The sequence below is a fragment of the Pelodiscus sinensis genome, chromosome 1, assembly GCF_052426305.1.
Source record: "Pelodiscus sinensis isolate ZL-2025 chromosome 1, ASM5242630v1, whole genome shotgun sequence".
Lineage (NCBI taxonomy): Eukaryota > Metazoa > Chordata > Testudines > Trionychidae > Pelodiscus > Pelodiscus sinensis.
The window spans coordinates 187,318,919-187,339,589 of NC_143052.1; the positions used below are offsets into that span (position 1 = coordinate 187,318,919).

At 43.4% G+C, this 20,671-nt stretch overlaps 1 protein-coding gene across 1 annotated transcript in view; it reads left to right on the top strand.

The window, feature by feature from the left end:
- The window catches only part of HUNK (hormonally up-regulated Neu-associated kinase), an 89,495-nt gene extending 72,772 nt beyond the window's left edge, over positions 1-16,723 (top strand). Inside the window, exons 8-10 of the mRNA XM_075910712.2 lie at positions 978-1,058; positions 12,460-12,640; positions 14,909-16,723. Coding sequence (XP_075766827.2) covers positions 978-1,058; positions 12,460-12,640; positions 14,909-15,576 — 930 coding nt within the window. The 3' untranslated portion in view covers positions 15,577-16,723. The remainder of the gene's footprint in view (positions 1-977; positions 1,059-12,459; positions 12,641-14,908) is intronic.
- The last annotated feature ends 3,948 nt before the right edge of the window (positions 16,724-20,671 follow it).

Consider the following 20,671-nt stretch of genomic DNA (forward strand, 5'->3'; position numbering starts at 1 on the left):
TGTTAGTCACATGGACAGACTCACAAACTCTCTCAAAAATACAGTACATGACTAGAGTTGTGCAAAATATGCCGGTTTCACTTTGCAAGGCTTCTTGCAAACACCTTCATTTGTTCTTTGGTGTTGGTCTCCTTAGGGTCACTTCCATGTTTCCAGTCTCTTTCCCCATAGCCCCCCTCCATGTTTGACTTTGAGGTTTGGATTCAAAGCAAAGGGCCACTGAAACCTGCAAGTTTCTCCAATTCTCGCATCAAAACAGTACAAAACTCTATAGTCCACCTAGTTCTGATTTGAGCCCATAACAGTGGAGATAAGCATGTACTAGATGTTGCCAACCTACCTTTTCTTTGAATGAGTGCAGCCTGTGTACCCTTTATACTGGGAAAGGCACCCTGCCTGCACCCCACCCCTTCTTGCTTGCTTAAAGGAGCCTAGCACTGCCAGCACTGGTAGTTTAGTGATTTCTAGCCACATAATGGGTGGCCTCCGGCAGGTGTATGGGGCATGTGAGGAGCTGCAGTCTACACTTCTTCCTGCAGCTCGCATTGGCTGGGAACAGTGAACCGTGGCCAATGGGAGCTGTGGGTGAACGTACCTATGGACGCAAGGTAAACAGTCTGTCTGGTGGCCCGCCAGCGACTTATCCTGATGAACTGCATGCGGCCGACTGACCACATGTTGCCCACCACTGTGCTAGTTTCTGTTTGATCTCAGAGGGATTCTGTACCTAATGAACGGCCATCGATTCTTTACTCCTCAGATCATAGTTGTATTAACAACATTCAGATGTGGTGATGATGATGTTATGCTGGCCATTTGGAGATGAGCATGAATGATATTTAAATACAATGGATCAAATTCATCATTGCTATAAATTGGTGCAACTCTGCTGAAAGCCACAGAGAATTTGGCCCACCAGCAAGTAGTTTATCACTTTTTTCATTCTAATGATCTCACATTTTTTTTCTTTTCAACAGAAGTCTGATGTTCATGATGTTTGCTATAAGAACCAGCTATACCAGATAGAAAAATACAAGATGAACCAAGATGCCTATGAGGTAGAAGCTTATTATGATGCTACTTTGATACCAGACTGAATCTGAGAATTTCCCACTAGTCTGTGATTAAAATTGATGGTGTTCTGGCTCAGGGAAAGGTGCGGGGGGGGAGGAGGGGGACGGAGAGAGAAAGGAAACCAAAATAATTCCAAGCCCAGAAATACAGTGAAACTTGCTTACAAAAGAGAGAGTTGCCAAACCACTCATTTCAAAAGAATTGCCAAGGAGGGTTGGGCATCTTCATAAAAGATGAAATGATTGATCTGCTTGCACAGAGCAAATGGACCTTTAAAAGTCAGAATAATACCCCCAACATGTCTGCCTAAATGTGAATCTTAGTGACATTGAAGAATATATGTTAGGGATGCAAATTTTTTAGACAGCAAATTGCACTTGTCCATTCATGTATGCTGAACCCCTCTTCAATTTGACTCTAAGAAGATTCCCAACAGCGACTAGTTAAAAATAACTGCTAGTCACAAAAGCTGTTCTGATCCTCCTCAGATGTATTCTACTGTTATACAGACTACTTGGGGCTGTGTGAAATTTCGTAGGGATATTAAAAAAAACCCTTAGCGCTTCTACAACACCTTCTAGCTGTATCTCCCCAAGCACTTCACAAGAGTTAATTAAATTGAGCCTCACAAAATCCATGAGTGCTCGTCTCCCCCTCCAAGATAGAAGTTGCTCCCAGTTGGTGATGCATGTAACTTGCTGAGGAGGAGTAGAGCTCTCTGGGAGGTAGGAGCATTATCGTCTCCATTGTGCAAATAGGAAATCAAAGAACCAAGGACTTAAATAACTTGCCCAAGGTCACAGCCTTCACTACATTTGAGCCATGTAACTAAAAAAATTAGACAGTTCAACCCAGGTTCATTGACAGGCTGTGAGCAGAGCTGTTTGAAAAATGGTTATTTTTCACCATGAAAAACTAGGGTGAAGGTTTCTAATTTTCTGTTTTTTCTTCAAAATTGTTGAGACTTGATCAAAAACAAAACCAGAAAACAAACAGTTTTAGACAATGCCAAAAGAAGTCAGTCCAAACCCACATTAAATTTGGGTTTGAATCAGTGCTTATTAACATTTACGAGAAATGTTCCAAGCAAAATAAAAACAAAAATGGGGATTTGGCACTTCGGAATGTTGCTGCCCTCAGCACCTACCCCTAAAGCTAGTCCTGGTTTTACAGGAACACTGCTATCCTGTTATATGCCCAGTCCTACTATCCAGACTTCAGAAACAGTTTTGTGTAAGAATGCCTGTTTGGGCCTATCATTGCACACTAAGGGTGTGTCTAGACTACAGGGTTTTGTTGACAAAAGTGGACTTTTGTCAACAAAACTATACCTGCATCTACACTGCCGCTGAGTTCTGTCGACATAACGTCAACAGAACTCAGCAGTTTTGTCGACGGCTGTAAACCTTATTCTACGAGGAATAACGCCTTTTGTCAACAGAGTTCTGTCGACAGAAGGCATTAATGCATCTACACTGTCCTTTGCGTCTACACTCTCATGTGGACAGAGCGGCTTGCTTTGTCATCAGAACTGGATGTAGTCTAGACACTCTTTGTCGACAGAAGCTTTGTCGACAGTATCTGTCGACAAAAGCCTGTAGTCTAGATGTACCCTTAGGCAGCAATGGGCAGCCGAGACTAGAGAATGGGCCCTCCTTCGTCTCAATTAGCCACAAGATTGGAATCCAGTGGTGAACAGCCTGTGGGTCACATGCAGCCCAATAGGGTTCCACCTACAGGCAGCCTGCACACCCCTTCTCTGCCCCCTTCCCTCATGTCTCTCATGCACTGGGGTAATGGAGCCCCGCACTTACCTACTCCTCACCTTCCCTCCCAAAGCTTGAACACCGTGAATCAGCCAATTCACAGCACTCCAAAAGTGCTGGCAGAGTGTGGGCGGAGTGGGGATGGAGCACAAATCAGGCGATTCATGGCATTTGGAAGGTGCTGGGAGGGAGGGGAATGGAGTAAGAAGTGTGGGGCTCCAGCGCCCCAGTGCATGAGAGGCGTGGGGCAAAAGGGCAGAGCGGAGGTGCATGAGCTGCAGGTAGAATCCTCTGCCTGCGGGCTGCAGGTTGCCCACAACTACGCTAGTGGCTTTGACTACAGGTTAAATCTGTTCCTGGACTAAAGAGCCCCGGTGAAAGGCCAGCAGTTGGGAGTTCTGCCAGGGCTGGGAGCCTTTCTGGGCTGGTGGTGGAATGGCCAGGAGCCCTACTGGGCTGGCAGCCGTGGGGCAGAGAGCCACATCCATAAGCCCTGCTGGCAGCTCAGTGGTGGTGGGGCTGGCAGCTAACAGCCCAGCCGGGCCAATGACGACAGGAACGGCAGTCCTGCAGGGGCCAGGAGTCCAGCCAGACCAGCAGGGAGACCAGATCTTCCCTGGCCTGGCAAACTCCCTTGTTTGAGTCTGGTCAGGTCCGGGGTGGCCCTAGACGAGCTGCCAGCAACGGGCGCCCTAGGCAAACCATGCAATCAGCACCCCCATCTCCAAACCCCTCAATGATATTGTGCCACCATTTGGTGCCCCATTTAACTTGGCACCCTAGGTGACTGCCTAGTTCGTCTATATGGATGGGCCACCCCTGGTCAGGTCCCAAGGGTGCCAGACCAGGGAGGTCCAATTTGTATTATTTATTATTTGTATTACTACAGAGGCACATCATTGTGGTAGGCATTGTAGAAATGTTCTCTGCTATCAAGACTTGTTTCATCCTTGTGTTGGGTCCTAGGAGTGTAAAAACACTATTGGTAAAAGCCACTCTTTGGTTTTATACCATTCTGCAATCTGCTAGGACTGTTACATTTGGTGATAGAAGACATAGACTCAGAGCTGGAAGAGACCTCAGGAGGTCAAATGCTTCTTTGCAGAAAGAGGTATGATGGTGGTGGCCATAGTGTTATTAAAAATGGGTTCCAAAATGAAAATTACACAGGCACATTTATATTGTGGCTCGTTTTGTTTTGTTTTGTTTTGTTTTTTTAAAACGCATTTACCAATTTACTAGACAAATTAAATTGCAAGCCATATGGAATTCTCAGGGCGAAACATGTGCTGCATTTTATTTATATAAAGAGTACATACTTTATTTAAAATGTATCAGCTGTGGATAAATTGAGCAATTATTTTTCAAGATGTACCCGAGAACTTTTTAGAGCCAAATTCTGCTCTGTGCACACATGGGTTCCCAGTACAATCACAGGGAGCCACTAATGTGGTCCTGGGATGGAATTTAGGTGTTAGCTTATTATTTACATGTGTGTATCATCTATATGTGGATGTATAATAATGAATTTTGTAAAAATATACACTTGTATTTTTATATACATGGAAAAAAAACTTTTTGGCAAATAGTACAAAGATAGAAACACGGAGATGAAGAACTAATGGCAGTGCTACCATGATTTTGCAATATACTGTCTCCTGGCTAAGGGGTTGTTGCATATTCCCTCTGTAGCCTGGTCTGCAGACAGTTTTTTATATCGATATATAAGTATTTTGGTGAGGGTTTTTTAACTGAAATAACTATACTGGTACAGCCAGTAGTGTGGACACAGTTATACTGACATAGCTTCTTCATCTAGGGATGTAATAGTGTAGTCAAGTAACCGAGAAACAAAAGCGTATTGGTTAATGCTATAGACTACATGCATTCCTCCCTCACCCCCGCCTGTAAATATTTTAGCAGGCTTGCCAGAAGCCAGGCTCAGTCCTGGCTTGCGCTGGGTCTGGGACCTACCCCTGCTGCGCTCTGTATTTAAAGAGTATTAGGAGCCAGGTAGGCAGGCAGCCCGGCTCAGTTCCGGCTCATGCTGGGTCCAGGAGCTCAGACCCACCCCTCCTGGACAGGAGCTGCTGCCAACCTGCACTGCTGCCTCTGTATCAGAGGTAGCAATGCAGAGTGATAGGCAGCCAGTCCATGAGGAGAGCTGTTTTTTAAACTGGCTCCCTCCTGTTCTGAAGGCAGACATGGAAGCCTTCTCTCCCTTATAAATAAGGTGCAGTATAAAATTATTGTATCTTATAAATACTAAAATCTGGCCCATAAAGAGTGGAAAAGACATATCAAATACTTTCTTAAGATAGTAATTTTTGTTACCTCGTGTCACTGTGCTTCCCCAGAAGCCCTGACCATGTGACTGCTCTATGAAATAGGGGGGTGGTGACTCCATCCCCACATGCCTCCTGTACCAGTGTCCGCCTGCCACCCCCAGCCTGCCCAGTCCATGTGCCTACCACATGGTTTGGCTCTGTGTTGCCTGGCCTGGCCACAGCACTTGGGGGATGCGCTGTAGGTCCCCCTTTTGCCCCCCGAGCAAGCGACTCTGGCGAGTGCTGATGACCCGGGCCAGCACGCTGACCCAGGAGCTCCATCTCTGCGCACCCCCTGGAGCAGTGTCCGCTTGCCTCCGGACCCCACCCCCAGCCTGCCCGGCCCATGCACTTACCGCGCAGCTTGGCTCTGTGCAGCCCCAGCTCAGGCACATTCTCCTGGGCCTGTCACGAGCTGGGCAGGTCTGGTACCTCGGCCACTCCCCCAGCTCCCCGGAGCAGCAGCTCTGCGTGCTGGGCTCTCTGGGCTCGCCACAGAGCAAAACTGCCCCAACAGGCCCATGTGGAAAGGCTGGGCTGGGGGTGGGCTGTGGCTTCTGCAGCAGTGGCCGGGGCTGTGCTGCCTGGCCTGGTGGTGCTCCTGGGAGGGGAGAGGGGGGTGCAACTCGACGAATTCATGGGTGGGAGCAGGGTGTGTGTAGGAAGGGAGGAAAGGGGATAAGGGTGTTTGTGGGGATGGGTGCTGTGTTAAGGAGGGATGGTGAAGGTAAGAGGGATATAGGAATGGAGGCAGAGGGAGTGGCAGTGTGAGGGTGAGGAGAGGTTAGGGAAGGATGAGGGTGTAGGAATGGAGGAAGGAGGTGGGGTAGGGATTGGTAGTGTGGAGTGGGAAGGAGGAGGGGTTAGGGAGGATGGTGAGTGCAGGAATGGAGGCAGGGGGATCAAATTGAAATACAGGTTGCGGGGGGGGGAGGAGGAAGAGCAGGGGTGGACCTGGCCTTGGCCCTGCCCAATGACCCTGGGGGGGGAGCCTGAGCTGACCCAGCCTCGGCCCTGCCCTATGGTCAGCAGCTAGGGGGAGAGCCAGGGCTGCTTACCTCCAGAGATGGCGAGGGGGGGTGAGCATAGTTAGCAGAGGGCACCACCCCCTAGTATTCCTGAACAGAAGATGAATTCTTAGCACTCTGAAAAAGAAAATGTTCAGAAATAACTTATCTAAAAATAATCATTACCCTATAACTGAACCCTTTTCTATACTGACCCTTACCTTAAGAAATGCTTCATGATGGAGATGTCCTTTGAGTGTCTTTTCAGATTCTTTGGGAAATTTACAGTGTCCATCTCCTTATTCTCTCAAGAAAGGTGTACAGTACTTACAAACTAACCCTTATTAGGCTTATTTGGGAGCTCCCAGTTTGACTGTGTTCTTCCATCACTGCTGCAAATATGAGCATCCCTCTTGCTCTGCCTTTCAGCTCCAAAGAGAAACATGGGTGCCCTAGTACCTAGATAAGTGATGTAGCTGTGTTGCCATGGAGATACCAGGCAGACATCTCCTAAGGTTCTGCAGCACCTGGCTGAATTTTTTCCATATCACTTTAGCAATGTAAAAAAATGCAAATGTAAGTGACTGTGGTTATGGCTAGTGTAGAAGTATTGTGATAGGCCAGGGGCTGTTAGCATCACAAGTTCCCTTTCGTGTAGGGCTCTATGGAGGGGGAAGTTAGCAGCAAGTTCTGCAGTGGTGTTGCTGCTGTGAACTGGTGTGCAAAGAGCTCCAAGATGCATGTTCCCCACCTGAAAAGGCTTGTTTCATATTTATATTCAGAAGAGCTAGGTAGGGAAGAAGGAAAGAGTGTTAGGAAGGACTCAGAGATTGGGAGTAGTAGAGCTAAAGTAAAAGTGCTCCATGTACAGCAGGGATAGGGAACCTTTTTTGGGTGGGGGGACCGCTGACCCACAGAAAAATTAGTCTAGGGCTGCACAAAAGTGATAGGCTAAAAAAAAAAAAAGTCACCGACATGGCCCCCAACTGAGAAGCAGAAAGACACTCCCCACATTCTCCCAGTTAGTAGATTTTGTGGGCCTCCCCAGGCTCTGGGGTGGGGTTAAAAATGAGGGGTTCAGTGTGTAGAAGGGGACTGCCAGGAAACAGGCTTAGGGTGTGGGGTTTGGATAAGAGGGAGGGTGCAGGAGCCTCGAGGGCCGGGTCCGGGCAAGACGGGCCATATGTTCCCCACCACGGTATACAGGATCCATGGAGGCTGGATTGGGTATCATGCTCCCCATGCAAAGTAGCTGCCATAGTCAGATTCAGATTTGGAGGGACCTGAAGGAATTCTAGCACAATGAGCTAGTGCTGTGGTCCTATCATAACAATAGATAAAGCCAATATAAACACCAATTATCTTCCTTTTAAATTTATTGCTAGGATTAGAGTAGATTTTGGGGTTGAGGTCAGGACAGGAAATAGCATAGAATGAGGTAATGCCAAATACCCCAAAGTATAGATTACTGGGACAGCTCTTTCATTGTGTGAGCTGGATGTATATAGTTTATTGAAGGCTGAACATTTATAGCTCCACTGAAGGAAATCTTCCTTTCCTTTTCAAAATATAATGGCATTTGGCACCTTGGGATTCAGGATTTTTTTTCTTTTTAGAGGAAATAGACCTAGTAAATTTAAAAAATAATTAAAAGATCATTTCCAGCATCTGACCAGGGTGAAGTAACTCACTGATAACACAGGATATGTGGATTTCCTTTTCACATGGGTACTTGAGTCTGTGCAATACGGCTGTGTTACAGCTCTATAGAAATGTTACAGAAGCATGAATGTAATATAATGTCAGGGTCACTTGGAACATGTTTTAGAGAAAAACAGAGTTCTGGTTTAGCTCTCTTTGTTGTACCACTAGACTAAAAATAATTGCCATATTGAAATGTTCTTGCTAATGCTGTATCAACCAAAATGCAGATCCTTCCCTTAAAATACCAAATAGCTGTTGACAATCTTGATGGCCTTTTTGTGTTTCTATTTCACCACTTTTTCCTCACAAGTACCTTTTAATAAATGCTTCTGAAAGAATGCCAGTTTCTGCTGGGTTTGGCATCATAGTTGCAGAGCCTCATGTAACTATTCAACATGATGGGCAGGGAATTAACAGTACAACTCCCACTGGCTTTATTTTTATGATCTATTATTTATACCATGCCATGTGTGTGCATGGTATTTTGCAGACATACAAGAAGGCAAAGTATCTGCTTCAAAGAATTGACAGAATGGACAGAATGAGAGATGAGCAGCTAAAACCACATGCAATTCATTATCCATGTAGGAGTTAATCTGATCATTTGCACATAATCCACAGCCCGTGTGACAGAGGTTTTGTTGCTTAGTAGAGATCTCCAGAGATGCTTTAGATTCTGAGATGTCTACTTCAGCCCTAAAAATGCCTGTTACAGCTTTTTTAATAGGCCATAAAGCCTAAAATGTGTAGATCTTCTTTGCATCCCTGATGCCCTTCCTTGGGAGAATTCAACCTTCTAAAGTTCAAAAAGTAGTAACCATGGGGAAATAATTGAGAGCTCCTTTTTGTGGTCCATGGATAGCAACAAAATGATGTACCTGAGCCTTGGGAATTATTAAAATGGACTTTGCCAACCTATTTTCCTAATGTATTTTCTAGTGAGCTAGTCTCAAAGTTGTTTAAAGAGCCCCCAGAACTGTGGTTCTTAAACTTTTTGGCCTGTGGACCACCTAGCTCAATGTAAACCTGTCCATGGACCATCAGTTGCTAATGGAAACTCACCATTAATTACATAATTACACCCGAACCATTTTGCTAGTGTAATGGAGAATGCTCGGCAGAATGGTTTAATTTAAATTATTAAACAGATTAAACATTTTAACTTTTTCATGTTAGTTTATCAAACTCAATTTTAAATAAAGTAAAATATTAATTTATGTCCAACACAAAAGGTTTCAATGTTTTCTTTATTTATGGCAGGTGTGGGAAACCTTTTTTGGGTCGGGGGCCACTGACCCACAGAAAAATCAGTTGGGGACCTCAAAAGTGAGAAGCAAAAAAACTCCAAAACTTCCCTGCCCTCACAGATGTGGTCCCCAAGTGAGACATCTCACTCCTCTGGCACTCCAGCCCTACTGGGCAAGGGGAAGGGACAGAGAGTACTGAGGTTCAAGGGTTCCCATAGGCCAGATTTACTTTTCTGAGGTTCTGGAGTTAGTGGATTTTATAGACCCTCTTAGGCTCTGGGGTGGGGACAAAAATGAGAAGTTTGGTGTGCAGACAGGGCTGCAAATGTGTGGGATAGGGATGGGGTGCAGTATCTGGTAGCGAGGTGGGGTGCAAAAGGGAGAGAAGTTGTGAGGTGTGGGTTGGAGGTAGGATGCAGAAGCAGGCTGCAAGTAGGGTGTCTGGCCAGGGGGAGTGACCAGAAGCAAGGGAAGGTGCAGTATGTAGCCAGAAGGGTGGGTGCAAGGAGCAATGGTGGATGCAGGAGCAGGGTGGGGGTAGGGTGTCTGGCCAGAATGGAAGCAGTCTGGCCAGGAAGGAGGATGCAGGGTCTGGCCATGAGGGAGGGGCAGGAGTGGACCGGGGGTAGGGTGTCTGGCCAGGAGGGGGCTTGGGTTAGAGTACAGGTGCAGGGAGATGGGGGCAGGGAGTGCCTGTGGATAAAGCTGGGGGACAGAGTGGCTAAAGGGTTTCAGGGGATGCGGGGCCAGGTGCCCCTGGGAATAGGGCTGGAGTCAGGGTGGCTTGAGGGGTGGGTTCAGAGAAATGGGAGGGTAGGGAACAGGGGGGCTGGGTGCAGCACAGCAAGGTGGGGGTGGATGGGTGACCCCAGCGGGTCCAGCCCTCCTGGGGGCAGTGTCCCATGGGCATCCAGGCCATGGCCCTCGGGGGAGGGGAGCAGACTCTGAGGTGGCTTGGCCCCTTCCCCCCGACCGAGTCCCTGTGGGTGCAAAGCGCCGAGGGATCCCAAGCTCCCACCTGCATCCTGCATGTGCAGGGTCCTCAGCCCCAGCGCCACCTCCTCTAGCGCGGCGCAGCCTAACCTGCTGCTGGGGAAGGGAGAGGGCGCTGGCTGCTCACCAGCCGGGCCCCGCGCAACCCAACCTACAGCCTGTCCCATGGGAGAAAATGAGGGCCATGCTGCTCTTCCCATGGGAACCAAGAGCTTGGCGGTGCCTAGGTGAGGCAGACACCCAATGGTGGGCAGGACTTTTTCACGGAGGGGGCGGGGCGGCGCTCCTCCACGTATAGCTTTGTGGCCACATGGGTGGGCAGGGGGTGAGTTTACTTTTTTCACCTCCCCACGTGCCTGCTGGAGCTGGTGCTGCAGCCTCGCAGCTGCACGCCACCCACAAGGGTCCAGCAGCAGCACGAACTCCCCACTGCGTGTGGATGGGGTCTGAGCCCCCACCACAGACCACACTTTGTGAACAATTGCACTAAAGGATTTGAAACTAACTTCTGCTTCTTCATCCAAACTGGTTTTCCTATATTACATGTGTGTACTGATTTGTTACTGTAGGGATAGCAATGAAATGAATGCTGATGCCATTATTTTTTTTATAGCAAAATATTAAGGAGTTTACAGCAACACGAAGAGAGTCATTTTAAAAACAATGCACAACTTTTTTTCCAGCCCCTTCCCTAGTCATCTCCAAAAAGGAACAGACAGTTCCAAAAGTGCATCAGGCAAAATTTTCCTAAGGCAGTGTAAGATTCTTGCACTCTAGCAACTAAATCTAAATGTGAAAGCAAATCTGGTACATGATTTTCCAAGGTAAATTAGAATCTGCAGCTTCCACTAAAATCAAGGGAGTTGAGGTACTCTGTGCCTTGCAGAATCAAGCCCTTACATTTAAAAAAAAATCCTGTTAATTCATTTCAATTTAAAAACAAAATTTTGAAAATTAGGATCTTTTCACTTACCTTTTGAGTCCTAAAGCTCAGTATGTGCTTTTCCTCCCCTCTGTCAGTTGATATAAAATCATTTGTTTTAAGATGTATGGATTTGTCATGTTTAAAGGTCAAGGCCTTAATCATGCAGTGAGCACCAGTCAGGCACACAGAGTTCATTACAGGATTGGAGCCTTACAGGCTTAATTGTCAACTCTTGTTCATCTTGGGTAGACGCTTTTGCACAGCAGCTGTAAATTGTTACCAATTCTGAATGTCTGTATTTTACATCCGGTTGGACTCATTCTCCACTGATGTATGTGGCTATGCAAAGTGCAAGACAGTGGAGTATCAGGCCCTGAATCTAGGGTTGCCAGATGGTTGAACCAAAACAAACACTGGGGAAAAAATTCTGTTGAGGGGGGGAAAAAAGGGCGGGGGGGGGGGGGGAGACCCAAAGTTGTTGAGCAAAAAAAAGATTCTGACTTAAGCAAAAATAGAACATAAAAAATAAATAATAAAACAGCTTGACCCCTTTCAGAGTGAGTGCAGAGTTAGAATGGGGATAGGAACAGGGGAGCAGTTGAGCATTCCCCTTGGTCTATAGGCTTTTTGCTGGCAGCCATTTTGCGTTTTTGTTCAAGCCAGAACTTAGCTTCCCTGTGAAACCAAGTAAGCATGGGGTCAGGGGCTGGGGATGTCGGGGGGAGGAGGCTGGGGAGTGGGCCCAGGCCCGGGCACCTAGAGTTGCCAGGTATCCGGTATTTTTGTCTCCTGGCTGGGAAAAAAATCAGAAAATACTGGACATTTTAGGTGTCCTGTATTTTCTGAATTTTTTACCGGACAGGAGGCAAAAATACTGGACTGTCTGGATCAATACCGGACACCTGGCAACCCTACCTGACTCTCCAGGATCAGGTCCATATTCTTCAGGCCTGGGCTCAGACAGAATGTAAATGACCTGGGAATTTAAATGCCTTTAAAACTTCATAGCTCACCTTTTAAAATGTCGGAGGAAATAAAATAAGGAGAAATCAAAGGAATTATGTTTAAATGTGGAAGCAAACTTCAGATGTGCAAAAACACAAATTTTCATGTTCTTACTTCAGAACTTCTCCTAGGATTGAGTGGCCTGTGAAGAAAGAGCTTTCCTTTTCTCTGAGTCTGTGAAAACAGTTTTCACACTGCATGAGTTTCAATGTAGATGAGAGTCATGAAATCACGTTTCACAGATCAGAAGAAAATGTTACATGGAGGATGTAGTTATTTTGAGTAGCCAGATGCATTCCTGGTAAATCTTTGAATACAGCTAGATAAGTGGTGTTTTTATTTCTGTGTTTTCTTAGGAAGCTTAAACTTTTTAAAATAAACCAAACAATTTTTGTTTGTTTTGTAACAAAGGACAAAAAGCAAAAAGACCAAGAAAAGAAAGGGGAGCTTCTCCACCGTCCACATCCAAAGAAAACAGAGAAACATTCACCTTCTTACAGACAGCCCTCCTCCTGCCTTATCTCACAGTTACAGAACACCAAGGCACTGCTGAAAGATCGAAAAATCACCAAGACCAGTGTTCCTGAGAAAGGTTAGTAAAAGAGTCTTGTGTGTGTGTTGTGCATGCTACCTGCCACACGTAGAAGGAAGTTGTAATAAGAGGGGATTGAACAAAAAATCATGCTTTAAACACAATTTCCTAAAGAGACAATGACAATTTTGGATAATCACAAACTTTTGGTTTTGTATCTCTTCTGCTTTGCTGTGTAATAGAGTAGCCATGGCTTTGTTTAAAGTCTTGCTTCCTCTACACATATAAAAAAGTGTAAAATCACCTTTACTTTATACGAGCTCTTTAAAAGCAACTGCAGCTTCCCCAGAACCCTGTTGATTTGGTCAGCAGATGAGTGAACCCGACAAAGATTTTTTTTCTGCTGCCCATGGAATACAGTAGGAGTGAAATAAAAGGGAGCAAGGAAAGCAACCACTGAGAGAGCAGAGGAGAGTTCTGGTAACCAAGAGCAGCTGCAGAAAACAGAGGGGAATGATTGCATGGTAAAGGAAGGGATAAACAGCCAGCCAGTAGGGAAGGAGAGGGAAAACCCAAACCACAATAAACCCTTCAAACAAAAACAAAGCAAGAAAGCTAAATATTTAAGACCAGAGACAGAGCCCAGAAACTTGTTAATTGTGCTGGAGGGGAGGCAAGCTGGTGAGAGAGCCGGTGGGTGGGAGGAAGCACTGCAGGGTGTGACAAGACAAAGGAATTGAAGAGAAGAGTAGTCAATAGGGAAAATGGGATAGTGTATATGTGGAGCAAGCGGGGGGAGGGAGGACCAACGCTGGCAGTGAGAGAAGGGAGTGAATAATATGTCTGTGGGAGGTTAAACCCAGATGTTTGTGGAGACCTACAACATCTCCTGTGTTAAACCTATATTTAGCATATGTTTTCCAGTTAACTGACGTTTTATTCATTTGATCATTAAGCTTGCTTGCTTAGTGTTATAAAGGGATTTGTCAGGCCATGGTGCGAACTGCCATAACATAACAGTAATCCACATGGCTGGTCAGAAATGGTACCTATTTTCCATGAAAAATTTCAAAAGTAATGACAAATTTTAATTTTGTTGACATTTTAATAAGATTTTTTGCAAATAAAATATTTTCCATGTTTTCTTTTTTTCCTGTCTCCTTTTTTCTGAAATGAAAATCTTTCACATTCTGACTAGAACAAAATACTAGAACAAAATGTTCTCACTCACTTGACAAATATTTTGGCAAAATGTTTTGACCAGTTTAAGAAAACAGATCACTTGGACAAAATCCCATCAGTATGTCCCAGATGAACGCAGCTAATGAACATCCCCCATGCATGCACCCACAGATCTCCACCCCTTGCCCAGTTGTCGCCTTTCCTAAAGTCCCAAGGAAATGGATAAAAGCTTTGAAGTGTGTCTTGATGGTCAGCAGACATGAGCTATTTCAGACCAAGGATACTTTAAAGCTGTAGGATCCTATGAAAAATGCTTTATTGCCAGTCTTATCTCCTTTAAATCAAGTGGAATCTAGCTAAAGAGCTTCTATGATTTGCTTTTCACAAACACAACAAAAATTGTTTTGTCTCACATTGGTTTTAGTTGCATTCAGTTTGGTGGTGGTAGCTGTGAACATTTAGCATAAACTAAGGAGAATTCTGGGTTGTACTGTTATTTTATTAGTGGTTCAGATTATGAAAACCTTGTTCTATTTGTATTTAGCCCTTTTTCAGGCAAAATTCCCACTGAAATCAATGAATGAAAATGTGTTGAATTTTACTGTGTGAATGTGGAAATGCAGTTTTACAAATTTACATCTGTGAACCATTGTCCAGTGGGAGTAAATACTTCAGGATTAACCTCCTTTTCATTACCTGCATCTCAGGGCATTCAGTGGATAAAAGGTTCAGTCCCTGTGAAGAACCATGCAATGCTCTAATAAGAATAAACAATAAATAAATAAAGGAAATACCAGATTTCCTAGGCTTTGCTCAAAAGTTCATGAGTAATTCAAACTACTAAGGATGTCAATGTGTGGTTGTGTATTTCATGCCCTCTTCTTACTGTGTCAATGCACTTCCTGCCACTTATTTCACTAGCAGGTAAGAAACCCACAGAATAACTATGTAAGTCCAAAATAAAAATCAAAGCATTAACTACTTGATCACTGCACTTTGTATATCCTGCTAGGACATTTGGTTTCTACACTACATCCATCCTGCCAGCTAAACCTTCTGTGGAATGTAAGGTCAAGCACCCTCTGCCCTAGGCCAGAGCAAGTATTAGAGAATGTCATTCACTTTTCTTTTCCTTTTGCTTTGTAGATTCTGCTGGTGGTTTAAGCCCTTATCATGAACCCATGGCAACCAAGACAGGTTGTGTCACTTCCTGCTCTCTTGAATATCTTGAAATCCAGCCACCTCTTCCAAGGACTCCTAGACTCCTTAAGAGACAAGATTCTCCTCCGCAAGAATCTGCAAGCAACAGAAGCCAGACAAAGGATTCCCCTTTGATTCTGAATATTGTGCATTCTTTTGAATCTGTTGATAGAGAGGACCAAATAGACCAGATTTCCCCTTCTCATCAGTATAGAATTTTGAGCTCACCAGTGAATTTTGCTTATAAAAGCTCAAGTGAAAGGACACTATCTCCACTTCTCCAACCTGGAAGTGCATCTCCTGTTAAAACTCCAGTTCATGGCACTCAGCTCTCTTTCACATATGAAGAAAAGACAAGTCCCCTGAGTGAAGAAATCACATCTCCTACTCAGCTAACTTCAAATAATCTCTCCAATCCTTTGGGGAGCCCTAACTGTGTTAAAAGCAGAGGCAGATTTCCCATGATGGGGATCGGACAGATGCTACGGAAAAGGAATCAAACAATGCAGTCAACCACTGACAAGCCGCTGGAAGCAAGAATGCCTCAGTTGCAGCACATGAATCCAGCACAGATTTCATTTAATGCAGCTGATGCTGTGAATGGCCAATGTTAACCTGCCGCTTTTGAAAGCCTGGATTTGCAGTGCTGCTTTCTTGGGCTTCAGATGTGACAGAAGAAGAGAAAACTTCAGGCATGATGGTCTCCCTATATATTATAGCAGCCTGCCTGGCAAATCAAAGGTCTGCTTATAATGTTTTGATGGTTCTGGTTACTGAAATCAAAAGAAGAGGGCCCATTTATGCTGTTAGGAAGATTTAGCAACAGTGACACTCATTTGGTTTGACTCTACAGTGAAATGTCTTAAAAGATCTACAGAAAATCTACATAAGGCGTTGCTAAATTCTAGTATGACATACAGTTTTTAGCATCAAAAGAACAGCCAGCATAAAAACTTGATTCAGTGTTGTTACCTGTGTTAATAAATTTGCCCTTGACTGCTGGTCCCAGACAGGAACTGTGGTTGAGATGACAATTGGTCTCATATAGTACTGACACGGGTATTGTTCATGTAGTTCAAGAAGAGGAAAAACACTAGGGACTTCATTGCTGAGATCAAGAAGTACACTTCTAAGTCAAGAACAGGCTCCACCAAAAAGGAAAAGCAGATCAGTGGGAACTTGGAATAAAAGCATGCGTTCTAGACGTTCAGAGCAAGTGAAGTTTTAATTGTTAAAGCAGATTTTACTGTTAACCTTACAAAATAGATAATAGTTGAATCTCTTTTCTTTTTTTTAAAGAAAATGTTCATTTTATAGGAGATGTTACAGAAAAAAAACATTTTCAAACTAATTTGATCCAATTGATATTTTCCTGCTCAATTCATGAAGACAGGTCTGCAAGTGGATGATTAAAACAATAGTCAAAACTGCAACATGGTCATTTAAATAATCCAGTCACCTCTGATTTTTGTATTTGTATTAGTTCTGTGGAAGACTTAATGGGAGAATTGCATTAACCTCTATTTTAGCAAAATAGCATTGGACATACATGAAGGCTTCTCCAAGAAAATGCAGTGAATTTGAGTTAAAAGGACACACCAGTGCCATTTCAGATTGCAAGGATGGTAATGCAGTTGGTACCAAAAATTTAGTTGTATTCTGAGCTGTGAAGATTAACTTTCTAACAGGAAACATATTCTACACACTGGCATTCTTTTTCTAAGTAAATAATACATCTGAATAAAGAGGTTAATGATTTTGGTTAATTTTTTTTTCAAATCATTTGCTATAAACTTAGAAGGTTTAACCAAAGACTATGTTGTGGTTTGTCTGTACTGTACTTGAATATGTGTTGTGTGTGCAGGACTGTTTGATAGCTTTTAGCACTAACCTGATCAGTGGCAAGTCGCCACCAATTGTGTATGTGCTTTCCCCTCCACACTTGTAGTCAGTGGGTTTTAATGCCTTTTTAAAAGACCAGGCTGAAAAAAAATTGGCTCAGGGGATTGGTAATGAAATATGGGGACTTTCATCTCAAGATCATCACTCTGAATCTGTATAATTATTATTCATATTACAATAGCAGTAGAGTCCTAACTGACAAAGGAGCCAGCCTCATTGTGCTAGATTCTGTGCAAAAGTATACTAGAAGACATTACCTGCTCTGAAGAGCTTTTGGTCTAAACTGAAAAGTCAGACAAAGGACGGGAGGGGAAATGGAAGCACAGGGAGGTGGGGGGACTTGCCCACAGTCCCACAGTATGTCAGTGACAGAGCCCTGAGTATAAACCTGATGTCCTAACACCCAACCCAATACCCTATTCTCTAGGCCACACTGCCTCCTAAGTTTCTACTTCTGCTTGATGGCCTATGTGACATGAGGTAATGGTTAGTCCAGCTGCTGCTAAGATAGATTGCCATCTCCCTCCAATAACACCCACATTTGGAACTCTTGGCTGGCAGTACCAACAGAGAGGCAGGGCTTGAATGGAGCTTTCATACCGGAACTAGAATATACAGAGATGTATAATAGGCCCCCAGAGAGTTCAAATGGTATTTGAAAAAAATAACTAAAAGCGTTTTCAAACATTTTGGATGTTTGAAGTATCCTATTAAATTTGCACCGATGCATCCTCTGGGTCCATTTTACTGCTGCCATCTGTGTGAAACATCGGCTATCTTTTGGAAAAACATATTTACATTAAGAACCTGAAAATTCTTGCGTTTGAGTCTACCGAAGTGAGAAAAATTCTTTGCATGCTTCAGAGTTGTGTACCTAAGTACGTTGCAAATACTAACTTAAACTACAAACTCAGGTTTCTTTAGAACCCAATAGAAGGTTGGGGGAAGCAGAAAAGAGAAGTGTATTTTTTATGAACTCACAGTAAATGTATGTAAGTATCAATGAAAACGAAAAAGTTAAATCTTCTATTATTTTATTATATTTATATAGAATATAAAAGTTTTACATTGGTAAGCATCAGTATGTATCCAACTTAGCCAGCAGCTATTTACTATCAATCTGCAGTGACCACAAAAGAAAGTTACAGACCTATAGTAGTGTAAATTCTAGGAAAAAACAGCTAATCCATTTTCTCATTCTTTAGCAAAAATATATTTGCTATCATTATTAAACGTATGTGCTTTTACATGAGATCTCAATGGAATGCTGATTTTATGTCCAAGGCCACCCTGCAGCATATGTACCAAAATGACATTATCCATATAATTATCACATTAACTTCACCCATGAAAAGCTTTTGCTTTAAATCCAGCAGTTGACTGTTGCCAATAGGCTCTGATCCAACTAAGAAACAATTAAGCAACCCTGGTGGCTGCCCTGGGCAGATCACAGTTTCACTACCTCAAGCCTCCATTTAGCATGGGAGCCAGTAAGGCCTTATGTCAATGGCACATCTTATTTCTGATTCCTGGCATTTGGGCAGGAGCTGTGACTTTAGATCAGGGAACTGTGATTAGCTCCTTGACACAGGCAACTTCTCCCAGTCCTCCCCCTGCCGCTCCATTTGCTTTGCTGAATGGAGCTCGGACACATGAGCAAATCAAGTCCCTACTTCTTTCTTCTTTTTTTTAGCCAACCACAAAACTTTTAAAATTAAACTGTCCCTAACTACTAAATCTATGGGCCAAACTCATCAGGAATTGGGCACAACTCTATTGATTTAAAGTGAGTTACTCTTTCTTACAGCAGTGGTGAATTTGCCTGACTGCTCATTTTCTTTAATACTTCGTTTCCTCACCTGGTCAGTTTTCTTTCCCCCATCCCAACTCCAGAGCACAAAGAAACTACTGAGTACGCTGTAGACACTTATTTTTCCTACTAAAAAGTCATCAAAGTTCTTTGGAATAAAAACTATATATCCCTTAGTATACAGTAATATAACAATGTGTGGCAAATTCATGAAGTGACTCCTATGGTCTGTAAGCTCCCCTGCTTATACTATTTGTTTTCTTTCTTTCACACTGAAGGCTCAATAAGGATAATTCAGAGGAATACTGGGAGCTGGTTCAATTTAATGTTATCTCTTTTCAATGAGAGAAATGTCCTCTCTCAGCAGTAAATGAATGTATTATTTGTAACAATTTATCTGCAACAGAGCTGCTTAAGCACTTGATTTGAAAGACAAATGGGTTATCATTTGCACATCTTTCCATGGACATGTTTTCATTACACAGAATTGTCTTTCACTATGATGACTTGCAGCCTCATGGTTGGCAGGTGGGGGTGGAATAGAGGTTAAATCACTTGGAGTTCTTTTAATAGTTAGCAGCAAAAGAATCTTCCAATATTATGCATTCTATTATTTAGATACAAACAATTAGCACAATTCCAAAGGATAGAATGCAAAATATGACCTGGGATTAATTTGACTTTCTCTGGTGTGGCTTACTAATGTTTCGGCAGTGGTATTTCCCAGAGAGAAGGCATAAGGAAAGCTGCCTTGGTTAAAACTGAGCTGCAATCCTAACCAGTACCACAGTGACTGTGCAGACTTAGTTCATAAAGAAATATATTTGAAAATTTGTATTTGAATATCAAAATCTGAGGCAGGGGTCCTATAGAAAAATAGCATGTGATCATGTAACTAAAAACTACCAACATACAGTACATACAAATGAGACTAACATTTTTCAGACAATCTTAATTCTCATTCCCTAACTTTTGAGTGCTTGACTTTTCAACCTTAAACATAGGTGTGAGAGAGATGTGTGTGAGAGAGTGCATGTAATATTATATATGCTGCAGCAATAGCCACTTATATTTAAGATAAACAATTTCCTCTCGGTATCGCTGACATAGTAGTGGAAAACAATTATGTGAAAACTGGGTATGAGATTTTGCTCATTTGAGAAGTATGAATTTTCAAATGATTAGATCAAATGGGTTTTCAGATACATTTGAATTGATCTTACCGAATCTGACCTGATACCCGCCACAGTCTATGGAAAGACTCCCAAGTAACATCAATGGGTGTTGGAAAGAGTCTACTGGGAACTAATTTTTTTCATTTGAAGGATCAGTTTGAAGAAAATTGGTGCAGTGTCCCTTTAAAAGCCCATGAAATAGTAACCTAGAATTTTTGCTGTCCCATGAAGATTATATGTAACTATACTCCTCCAGAGAGTATTTTAATAGACATGGAACAGCCATCCAAGCTAATGTTTTAATTAGGGCCTTCATCATAACTCTCCCAGCTTCTCACTCATGCTTACCAATTACCACATTCCAAAGGCCAAGTCAGAAAAACAATAGTGCAAAACAGTTTCATCAAAGTGAAACAAGTGTTTTCTCACAGCATGCTTTCCATAGTGAGAAGTCCACTCCAAAAGTAAATTGCTTAAATCACTTGTCCCAGTAGAAGCCTCCAATTTGTTGTAATTTATGGATTAATTAGATTTTACTTTGAATCCCATGGCTACTGCTAAAATCTTCAGGCTTTTTACTTATGGCTTAAGGCTTAACTTCTTAATAACCACACACATGACGTAAACCTTCTTATTTAGTAACACAGGCAGTCAGCAAATACAGTATGACAGACTGGGCCGGGTCTGGGCACCGCTGAGGGCATCCATTCAGGGTGAATTGTTCAAACTCGGGGCTTCTTATAGCCCCTGACTGGAGACCTTCCCAAACAGGTCACAAACCAGTCACACCAAGCAAAACCCCATCAACGCTCCAGCTCTCCC